At 33.8% G+C, this 12,080-nt stretch overlaps 1 protein-coding gene and 1 long non-coding RNA gene across 5 annotated transcripts in view; one reads left to right on the top strand and one right to left on the bottom strand.

Moving 5' to 3' along the window:
* MIB1 (MIB E3 ubiquitin protein ligase 1) overlaps nucleotides 1-12,080 on the bottom strand; it is a 98,080-nt gene that overhangs the window by 32,625 nt on the left and 53,375 nt on the right. Inside the window, exon 12 of the mRNA XM_020881743.2 lies at nucleotides 11,392-11,543. Coding sequence (XP_020737402.1) covers nucleotides 11,392-11,543 — 152 coding nt within the window. The remainder of the gene's footprint in view (nucleotides 1-11,391; nucleotides 11,544-12,080) is intronic.
* LOC110130026 (uncharacterized) lies at nucleotides 679-6,806 on the top strand. Of its 4 annotated transcripts, none has more exons than XR_002311701.2 (2): nucleotides 679-972; nucleotides 1,509-6,806. It is a non-coding gene; the product is annotated as an uncharacterized lncRNA (long non-coding RNA). The 4 variants fall into 4 exon arrangements; XR_002311700.2 differs by having other exon boundaries at nucleotides 679-1,091; XR_002311702.2 differs by having other exon boundaries at nucleotides 679-1,109; nucleotides 1,564-6,806.

The raw sequence follows: 12,080 nt of genomic DNA, 5'->3' as shown, positions 1-12,080 counted from the left end.
TTTAATTAATGCATTATAATAGTTATATAACTATAGTTTCAATAGAAAAGTAACACAATTACTAAGAAGCATTCCAGACCCTGTTTCTCACCTAAGCACTACTAAAAAATTTATTAAAACTGACACTGAATTAAAAGCTTAAAGGTTTTAAGTAGCATTTCCAAGATTTCATTTACACATTCCTCCTTTCCTCTTGAGTGATCTCTTCACCTTCAATACATTGGGGTTCTACTTACCCTTTCTAGGTATTTTTCCATTCAATTATTATTCATTAAATTTAAAAAAAAAATGTCTAGCAACGATAAGCCCTAAAGGTAACACTACAAAATCCCTTCAGGCCTTGAGCTATGTAAAATATCATTATCCTGCTTTTTTTTTTGTTTACTGATTTTAAAAAAAAAAAAACAGGTTATGAAATATATTTTGGCAGCAGAGGGACTTTACTTGTCCCATATCTGTCCAAAGACCATCTTGCTACTAGCCAGGGTAATAATTTTTCTTTCCTTTTTTCGCTGCAGTGCTTCTAAGTATAGTGGCAGCCGCATCAGGCTTTCCTAGCCTCAGCGCAAGCTCAGTATAAATCTGGGATGTGTAAGTGGAAACATGAGAGACCGCTTTATTTGGCAGTGCTTTGAAAAAAAAAAAAAATGCAGGACAAATGGCAAGGCAGTGTTTGGACCGCAGGATGAATAATCAATAGGCAGAAAGCAAGATAGAGGCTTCCTCAGCTTTTGGATCGACAATCGACAGCTGAGAGACTATTTTTTGCTATGGTTGACTAAATATGGTCAGGGAAGAGAGAGGCACAAGAGAGCCTGTTTGCCTGGGAGTGCATGTTTCAAATGCTTAGCTGCCTATAAAGCTGTAACAGTTCAGCCTGTGGCCACTGAGGGAAGAATATAAGTTAACCTCTGTAGTGACCATGTGGAAGTCCTGACCTTGCTTGCAGACTTGACCTCTGGATATGACAAGGTAGCTTCAATACAGATCTACCATCTAATCCTGGCAACTAAAAACAAACAAACAAAAATTCCACAGCAAGAAAGATGCAGAATATTTCCTGAGAAGTCAGAAGACCCCAATGTCCTCTGGTGGGCAAAGGAAACAGGGTGAATGTTTACAGTTATTTGGTGGGGGGGAGTGAGGTGTGTTTTGGTTTTTGCTGGGTTTGTGTGTGTGTGTGCGTGTATCTTTTTTAGATTGTAAAAATAACCTCCTCTGCAACTTTTTCCCCATTTCTGAAGCATTCCATCTGAGCAATTAGTGAGGTGCATTTTCTTGGCCGTTGAAGCAACCTTTCCCGGTTGCTTCACTTTCTATACACCAGAGACAAGGTACTCATATTCATGCAATACCAGTAATAGGACATTCCAAATCAAATGGCCAACGCTGACTCAATTTTATTAAAGTTTGGGGTTTTTTTTCCCCTTAAGCATAAGGGAAGGCAGAGGGAAAAGATGGCTGATATACTTTGTTTGTTCACTTGTTTTCCAAATTTATATTAAAAGGTGGGGTCCTGTGTTCACTGATACTTCCCCTTTACTTCCCCCGGCTCATGAAAAGAAGCGCTGATTCAGCAAATAGAGTGAAGAGCCGATCTAGATGAGATGGCTGCTACTGGCGTGACTCTCTGGGTAATTCTCTCTCCCTGCTCATGACACTAAGCTTACAGGTAACAAACACAGCACCACAGGACTGTACTTTAATGGAGTTTTATGGTTTTCTGCATGCTTACCTACTATCGACTCAATACCTGCTTTTATTGTTAAATTCTACCTGGGCATAGCCGTTTTTTCACAGTTCAAGCAGAGACCTTATGCAGCGTAAAAAGGAATGCTGTTCAAATATCATGACAGATGACTCAATGTCAAACCTGTACAAGTCCATTCCTGTCTTTTACATTATTAAAGAGTCAATCTTTACTGTTTCAGATTAAGTGGTGATTCTGTATCCCTAGGAAATGGCCACCTGCCTTCAGAGCCTACTATCTTTTAAAAGCTATTAACTCTTTCAAGGTTTAGTCAACCAAGAAACTTGGGAGATCACAAAATGATTTTTAGTGCTTCCTCTGATAGCTGGGCACAAAATTAAACCAGAATATGGATGGTGAAATTCAAATGCTGCATTGCTGAAACTGCTTTAGTACTGGACCATCTCCTGCTACATGGTCCTCTGCTCTCTATGAGCTACAGTCACTTCTTACAACAGGCTTCAGGAATTCTACTTTCCGTGTCTTTTATTACCCCTCCTTTCTCAGATCTGAAATTTTCTTATGGTCTTCTTATAAATTAATTTCTTAATGCCACAATAATAAAAGGCAACTCACCAACTATAATTTGTTTTCATGCTAAAGGACGAAGCTAAAACCCAACTGCTCACTAACTAATACCTTTCAGTTCTTTAAGTGTGACTTTGGAAAACTTGACTGTTCTGGTACTTATCCTTCCTATTAAAAAAAAAAATCAAAGTATCAGAACAACTCAACTCACCAAAATTAGATATTAATTCCTCTATCTAAATTTATATTTAACCCAGACAGGACCACCATACTGAGAAAATCAGGTAAGTAATTAATAAGAAAGGAACAACACAGAGGTTTTCAAATGATCATGAGTTCTTATCTGTGACCTTTAAAACAAAACTAACAAAAAAAAAAATCATTAAAAAAAAAAATTCAGTTCATTCATACTCTAAAAAGATCCAGTTTTTCTCCTTGTTTTTTCAACTTTAGAGTCAACATCAGAAGTAGTACTAATTGGTTAATTATTAAGTCTTTAATAAGATATCTAGCTGGTAAAAAGAACATGCACCAAATTAATTATTGTCTACTTGTAGGTTCTAGAAGCAAACTAAAAAATAAGAAGAAATTTGCTCTGAAGACTATGAAGAAATACTAGGCTGATCTTACCAATTTTTGAAAGACACTCTGTAAATCCCCACTGATTCAATGGATATCTCCCAAAAAGAACCAAACCAGGACAAAGTTCAACAGATAACTGGTCAATGTTTAGAAGTGTATGTCTACCAAGAACAAGGAACCATAAACAGCACTAATGCCATGCCTCAGGTAAATCTGTTATGAAGTTTAGTCTCTGATATTCTCTGCAAATGATCTACCACTGCTCTCCATCAGCAAGCTGAAAGTTTTACTAAAAAATGGGAAAATAAAACATGTAATGTTTTTATAGCTAACAACTTAGTAATACCTACTCAGAGTACATACTTCTTTATGTACCCATATGAACATACAATGCTATGGAATGTAAAGAAGTATGTATTTTTGGTAGGCAATAAACCACCATGAGGAAACTAGACTGCAGCTATGTGAATGACCTTCATATGTTGAATTAACCTATCAAAGAGATGACCTTTGGCAATACTAACACCAGAAAATGTACCTACTACTTTCAGATGGAAACTAACTGTTGCTGATTTATATTTCATGAGGAAAAAAGTTCTACTGAAGTAGATTTAAAATTAACATGGAATTCCTTTTAAATCTTTTAAGTTTAAAGCATACTACATTTTATATTTTTAAATTAAGTACTCACATGATTAAAATTTGAATACAAAAGAGAAAACAGAGATACCAGTACAAAGAAATGACACAAATGACCCAATTTAATTTTAATTTAAATGTATCATATTAGTAGGGCTGACATTTAACAAAAGCTGACTTCATTTGCATTTCAACAGCTATTCTTCGTATCTTGATATGAAGAATAATTATAATTAACAATATAGTTTAATTATAATTTAACAATATTAGAAGAATTCCTGAAGCAAGTTTCGGTGTTTTAAGTTTTCTTTCTGAAAGCTACAGACATAGCTATAATTTTTAAAGAAAAATCTTTCAAGTAAAATTGTACTCTCAAAGAAAAAAAAGTGGTCCCTGTCCTTCTCCCTAATCCAGTTTCCACTTTCAATGCTATGTTAAGTACTTAGTTTAAATCAAGACATATGATTTATTCAAGAAAAATGATAAAATTCTGGGAAATAGGTATAAGTCAATAGGGCACATTGGTCACAGACCGCCAAATATTAAAATAAACTAACTCATTATCTATACTATCCTTGAATTTGCTTTCTCCAAAGAGGGCACATAAAATGAAACACTACAATCATGAAACCAATTTACACAGAAAGAATAACCATTTTTATTGGTACTAGACAAATACACTTCAATTTTTTATAAACATGATAGCCTACTGTTTATAGTATGCTAGAGATATTAAAATACATTTTACATTTTATGTGAAATGTATTTTGTACAATATATACTTATATAGATAAATATTATAAATGATAAAGCACTTAGCCACAATTTATTAGTACCTATTTTAAGCTACTATAATAGATTTAGAAAAGAAATATTAATATTCATATATTCTAATAATTTCTTTTGATTAGAGTATTCAGACATATGTCATCATATGTCTAAATTTTTTGTCACAGTTGAACAGAAATGGTCATAAGGTTATTCATGAATTGTTAATTTTCTGTTTAATAAGACAACTAGATAATTGTCAAAAGGTGATTTTCATTTAATCAGCAGATTAAAAAGGAGAGAATGACTTACATATAAGCATAGAAGTTATAGAATATTTATTGGAAATTACAAAAAGTTCATTAATTTTAAAATTTTACATTTTCAAAGAAAACAAAATCAGTTTAAAGCTTAACTCACTCAAGAATAGACCTTCTTCCTAGCCACAAAAAGGATGGCAAAGCTTCATATTCCATTCATTAAGTTTAACTATACACGCCCTAAACATCAAAAACTGACAATATACACCTCAAAAGTAGAGGTTCCTCTATGAAACTACTCAAAGGGTATTACTGTATCTATGCTTTATAATAAGCAATTATATTTACCATTCTATGGGTATAAAAGTTTCTAATAATTATTTTAAAACATTCCAGCAACTAAGAATCTTGTTGCTACAATATTAAGAGCTTCCAAACCTTAGAAAATGAAAGTATCTATTATTCATTTGAAAAAGTATAATTATACACTGATTCTAATACTTACAAGTTAAACTTAACATATCTAAGAGTATTTTCAATCACTCTAAAATGTCACATCTATCACTTAGATCAGCTGTTCATTTTTAACTGAGTACATATTAAACTCTGGGCATCTGCTGACACTGGTGTAACTCAAACATTTCAACTGTCTCTCTGACAGGGATAACAGATGCTGACATTATCAAATGCTGCACTATTTTTTTTCCCCCTGGCCTCTCTTGCCCCGATATGGCCAGTATACGAAACTGAACTGCCATCCAAAGCACACTTGAGCAACTGGATCTGCTAAACAGCTCCCATATAACTAGTAAAAATAGAAGTCAGTTTTATTGCTATCTTCAGCACTTAAGTCCAGGCAATTTAACACCTGTTTCTTTTCTATTAGAATAAATGATGGAAATAATTGTAGTTACATTAATTTCACCAGCAGCATGATACCCTTCAGCCAACAGATGTGGGATATACTTAATACTAGAAGTGTTTGAATATTGCCTGAATTAGTGTTGACCTTCTCCCAGTTTGGTTCAAAACACATAACTATTTCTTTACTGTTTATATTTCAGTGAGAGCACTTACCTTACAGGCAAACTATAACTGTTCAAGTTTTATTTTAAAAAGGTATTTTCAGAAGACATCCCTTCTCAATACTGAAATTCCCTTATAACAAAAACTTTCTGTACTGAGTTTTAGCGGTAATTTTCATACTCAAATTCATGATTATTGCTAACCACAATGTATTATTAAGCAGATAATGAGAAGTAACCAAGCAATCTGTACCCAAAATGACAGAGAAATCAGTCAAGGAACTAGACTTTTAAAAGAGTTCAATTATTAACCTATGGTTAGTAACACTACATAAGCAAAAAGAAAAATAAGCTATCATTCGAGGCAGTTCCTTCAACACAAGTCTAAGCAATACACTGAATACACATGTGATCTATTTATAAACCAAAGGGTACCAGAGGTACTTTTCTTAAGGCCATTCATCCTTCCCTCCCTGTCAGCAACCTGCTGTTAGTCTTTAAGCATTATGCTAAAAAAAGAAGTGGCGGTAGAAAAGTGTGACTGACTAGCAGTATTCCTCCCTAACCTATTTCACCTGCTTATTTGGTTTACTGCTCAAAGATAAATAGAAAACATTATTCTGATACACATCAAGGTCTATATGCTCTTTTTAAATGGTGCTGGTTTTGAAACAGGTCACTGTCTATATTTAAGAATTCAGCAGAGGTGTTAAAAAAAAATAAAGGTGTACATTAATAACTCCTTAATGCACTAACAACGTGCTAAAGGGTAAAGACTTCTGCACGACTAGAGTGGGAAACAGCAGGAGAAGTGCCTTCAGAAAATAAAGTTTTACAATTCATGGCTGAAATACTGATGTGAGATTCTCTTAACATTTGAGGAAGGATCATAATCATAATTTAAAATTCAAAATAAAAAAAATTTAACTGTTTTAGGTCCCCAGCTAGCAGCACGGCAATGCTTTGCTAGAGCTGGTAAAATGGAACCAAATCGCCTCTTCAATGGATTTGGTCCCCTTCAACCAGCTGTAGCTATGCATTGATTACTACAGGACAGCCAGCATTTTCATTTATCATTATCAATCACATGTCAACTAATTTCAACTTATTTATTCAAATTATGGTTTAAATCAAATAATTTGTAACTGTTAATTCTGCTTGAAAGAGCTATAGTAGTATATGATGTTAATAAACAGTTTTATGAAAAACTGTGTGAATGATGTAAGGCTTTCAAATAAAATTATTTTATTCATTTATGGTCTCTGTATTAAATTTCTTGTCCTTCAGAAAAGAAATGATATTGAAATGCAGACTGTGCCACAAAATTTAAAAAAAAAAAAAACTTCTTTCAAAGGAAGAAAATATCTAGAAGGTCACCTGAAACCGTAACAGGAATGCCACAGTGTGGACATGCACTATTTTAAATTAAAGAAAAGTATAACATTAAATGGGTTTTCCTGGTGGCTCAGCTGGTAAAGAATCCACCTGCAATGAGGGAGACCTGGGATCGAATGGGTTGGGAAGATCCCCCAGAGAAGGGGAAAAGCTATCCACTCCAGCATTCTGGCCTGGAGAATTCCATGGACTGTATAGTCCATGGGGTCACAAAGAGTCGAACACAACTGAGTGACTTTCACTTCACTTCATAACATTATATAAAACAAAACTCCAGAAATGCGGAGTCACTACCTCTCATGTGATTAGCAATTAACTGAGCGCTATTTATCAGAACAGTGATAGGTACGGGGGAAGAGACAATGTCACTGCGGAGCATGTGGCGGACAGACTTAAATAATAAGTATGCAATTCTTCTGAAACTGAACCAAAAAACTTTAATCCTCAAAAGAGGGACACAATACTAAGCATTGCTACCTTTTACTTATATAGATATTTCAACTCTCCAAACCTGTTTCCTCGATTGTAAAATGAGAAGACCTTTTTTCTCTTAATTCTGAGTTTAAATGGTTCCTTCTGTCTTACGACATCACTGGTTAGTACCAGGAAAGAAAAGTCAATTTTAAGAATAAAAAAGCTGATATAAAAAAAAAAAAAAAAAACTCAACCCAGCTTACAATTACAACAAATAAATAACTAGCATCATCTTCTCATATTCTTTCATGTTCAATTAAAATCATCCTTTATCTGGCAATCTACAGTCACAACTGCATAAAATGTCTTAAGCAAATAGGAATAAAGAAATCATATACGTTTAACTAAAGCACCACTTTGTTGTAGAATCAAAGTGTTTATTTTTTTCTCTTTTTTTATGTCACCTGACATAAATTATCTGGTTGGAGGATTCACTGTTACAAGTTTCCAGAGGAATTCTCAAGAATTAAAGAAACAGAAGTAGTATTTTTTCCCCCTCCTTGGTTTAACAATTCAAAATATTTAAAAGTTACTCATCTCCTAAACACTTTAGTTTTTAATCTACCTTAAACTTTATAACTTAAAAATATTATATAACCTAAATTAAATTCCTCAAGAAAATCTTTTTGCCAATTCTAACTTGAAATACTTGCTCTGTATGAACTCCTGACAATTTCTCTATAGAATTTTTATTTTAATCGATTATATACTCTTGTGATATCTAACACTGTCCTGTCAAATTAAGACTAACATGTATTGAGTCCTCACCTGCAGTCAAGGCATTATGGGAGATACACAAATATTTGTGCCCAAAATTTTAACAGAAAGAAACATAAAAATGCACATACTAAGGGACAGCACAAAGAAGATAACTGCAAAAAACAGGAACACACAACAAGGAAGTATAGGGCAAACAGAAAATCATTTCAGAGATGAAATCTAAGACCTCAGGGAGAAAGTCAGTTAAGGGCATCTTAAAGAAAGTGTTAAATCAGTGAAGGAAAAGAGCAGAAACTTTTAGGGAGAGAGAGTAGTACAGTATAGCTGAAGGTCAAGGTGGGCAGAGAGATTTTAATTAGTGGGAGATAAAACTCAAAAGATAGGCTCATGACACAGAAATCAGCTTGATGTATTGGTATACTCTTGGTTAAATCATTCACTGTCCATGTGTTCTAGCCTTACCTCACATACAGCCCATAATACAGAGGAAATAATATAAGGCAGCTAAGATCAAACGATTCTAAATTCAAATAGACCTTGCTCAAGTTCCAGCTGCTTCACTGGGCAGCTGCATGACCTTGAATACAAGTATTGATAGACTTCATTTCTTTATAAGCTTCATACTCTTAATCTACAAAACGAGGATATTAACACCTGCTTCCTGCTTCAAAAAGCTGTTCAAGGGATTAAATGAGATAATGCATGTCAACTACTTGCATGTGGTAAATCTATCATCACCACCTTTTATTTGAAGCACTGTCTGGTTGGAACCCAATATAGTACAGTCCATTGGAATCTAAATCAGTGTAGTGTTCCTTAAAAGGATCTGCAATCAGATTCCAAACCCAGTCCCAACACTTGAGGCATCTACAGCTGAGGAGGACACCAAGAATCTGAATAGAGACAGTGCACCCCAATTTTTTTAATGTTTAAATTACATAACTTCAGGAAAGCACCCTAGAATGCATCGCAACTAAAACACAGATTTAAGAAGCTGTTGTTTAAAGGATATTTATCATCATTAAAATAATATTACATTAATAGTTTTGAATGAGTGGTCAAACTGGAACCCATTATACAGAGCGAAGTAAGCCAGAAAGATAAAGACATTACAGTTACTAACACATATATATGGAATCTAGAAAGATGGTAACAATAACCTTATATGCAAAAAAAAGAAAAAAGAGACTCAGATGTATAGAACAGACTTGTGGACTCTGTGGGAGAAGGCGAGGGCGGGATGTTTCAAGAGAACAGCATCAAAACATGTATATCTAGGGTGAAACAGATCACCAGCCCAGGTTGGATGCATGGGACAAGTGCTCAGGCCTGGTGCACTGGGAAGACCCAGAGGGATGGGGTGGAGAGGGAGGTGGGAGGGGGGACCGGGATGGGGAATACATGTAAATCCATGGCTAATTCATTTCAATGTATGACAAAAACCACTGCAATGTTGTAAATAATTAGCCTCCAACAAAAAAAAAAAAAAAAAAAAAAAACAGAAAAAAAAAAATAAAACCATCTTAGCAAATTTAAAAAAAAAAAAAAAAATGAAAGGCAGGGAACATGTAATACTATTTTCTCTCCTTTACAATACCAACATTAAATATTTGAAGTGTTCAATTATTTAAAATTTGAAAAATTAATCAAGACATAACCTAAAATATGGCCATTTATTTCATCCTAGGTTATATATCTATTGTTACAGTACCAATAGTCAACTTCAATAAACTCCTTTTGTTCTCTGTGCTCACCCTCTAGTGGTGATCTTAAGAAGCTAAAAAAAATCAAAAAATTATTGTAAAAGGAAACATGATGTAAAAATGCAATATGGAACCAAAGAATAAAAAATTATGATGTCTACAATTAATAATATTGCATTGTATATTTGAAAGCTGCTGAGAGAATAGATAGAAGTTCTTATCATAAGAAAAAAAATTCAGAACTATGCATGGTGATGGATGTTAACTAGACATACTGTGGTGATCACTTCACAATATATACAAATATCAAATCACTATTTTTAATACATGATATAAATATAATAAAGTGAAGTGAAATGAATGAAGGTCACTTAGTCATGTCTGACTCTTTGCGACCCCATGGACTACAGTACAGTCCATGGAATCCTCTAGGCCAGAATACTGGAGTGGGTAGTGTTCCCTTCTACAGGGGATCTTCCCAACCCAGGGATCGAACCCAGGTCTCCCACACTGCAGGCGCATTCTTCACTAGCTGAGCCACGAGGGAAGCCACAAGGGACATTAATATAGTATCATATGTCAATTACATCCCAAATTTTTTTAAATTTTTAAATTATCAAAATAAACTTCCAAGTAAATATCTTCCTCAGTCAATACACGTGGCTTGATTCAACTATAAACACAAGACATTTAATGAAGAATTTTCTTTTTTTTAAAGAGTTTATTTATTATCATTATTATTACTATTACTATAATTATTATTTTGGGGCCTCACCACGAGGTAGTTCCCCAACCAGGAGCTGAACCCAGGCTCTTAGCAGTTAGAGCAGAGAGTACTAACCACTAGATCCCTGGGGAATTCCCCAGAATTTTCCAAAATGCTTCTCAAGGTAAAGTTATTCCAAAAAATTCATTCACAGAAAGTTCTTCATTAAGCAAAGCTAAGAAATTTTCTTTTCTGTGAGCCTCGGCAGATCCTTTATGAATTTTATGACTTCCCAAAAGTCGTTCTCAAACTTCACCAACAAGCACTTTTTTCAGTAGACCACCTATCACCCTAACAATGGTTAGAAGACATCTGTACTAGAAGTTTATAGTTAATTATATTATTAATAAAAAATTAGGTAACTTAAAAGTTTTTTAGTCAAAAGTTTAAAAAAAATAATTACTGTGCAAATAGACAACTTGGAATAAAAAAAAAAAAACAGATAACATGAGGTTTTAGTAAGAGGACACTTGAGAATGATCTTGAAGACATAAATCTCCAGGTGGAATGATTTTAATTAAACCTTTAGAATACAAGTATTCCTGATATTTTATAGACGTATTTAACATAAATCTAAATAGTCATTTCATGATACTTGCATTAGTTAAAAATATATATATATAAAACTAATCTATTTAGGACATAATTTCCTCAGATTTTAAAACAATTTAAAATATTAAAATAAGCCAAAATCACTTCCTTATAAGTATCAGAAAAAGGGAGCCCGAAACAGAAACCTATTTTTAACTGCATAGGAAATAGTAAAAGGTGACATCTTTACCTGGGGTTTCCTCTCAGTGCAGCATGGTGTAGAGCATTAAACCCATTGTTGTTCGTAATGGTAACATCTGCTCCAGCTTCTAGAAGAACTGCCAGGATGTCATCACGCTTCTTACTTATTGCATCATGAAGAGGAGTATCGCCTTCAGAATCCTTTTTTTTTTTCAAAGTTTTAAGAGATTTTCATTAGCTCTTCTTCAATTAATTATTATATGTAAAGTTAATTCTTATAATGATCTACTAAGCAAAGAAAAACAGAAGCCATATCCAACAACCAGTAGTAATAAAACATTCTGTGTATTAAATTTCAAAATGCAGGCAAGAAATACTAGCCTCACTATAGTAAAGAAATTTCTAGTCAATCTAGATGGACAATACAATAAACATGCTATAGTTTTCCAAAGAAAATAAAAGCAAGGAAGTATCCTCAAATACAATCAAAATTTTAATGAGACAGAAAAGCTGACTCCCCCCCCCAGCTTACAATGGGCCGCTATACCACACTCCTATCATAAACGGTTACACCCTAAAATTCCATATCTATTATAAAATCAATCCTGAAACTCCACATATATTTTCTAAATCAGAAAATCTTCCAAGACTAGATTAAGGACTAGACCAACAATCTAAGATAAACTAAGCTACAATTAAAATAATTTAGACTCCTCTGAAGTAACTACTGTGAACTGC

Source organism: Odocoileus virginianus, chromosome 22 (assembly GCF_023699985.2).
Source record: "Odocoileus virginianus isolate 20LAN1187 ecotype Illinois chromosome 22, Ovbor_1.2, whole genome shotgun sequence".
Lineage (NCBI taxonomy): Eukaryota > Metazoa > Chordata > Mammalia > Artiodactyla > Cervidae > Odocoileus > Odocoileus virginianus.
This window is presented reverse-complemented; position numbering and strand designations above follow the sequence as displayed.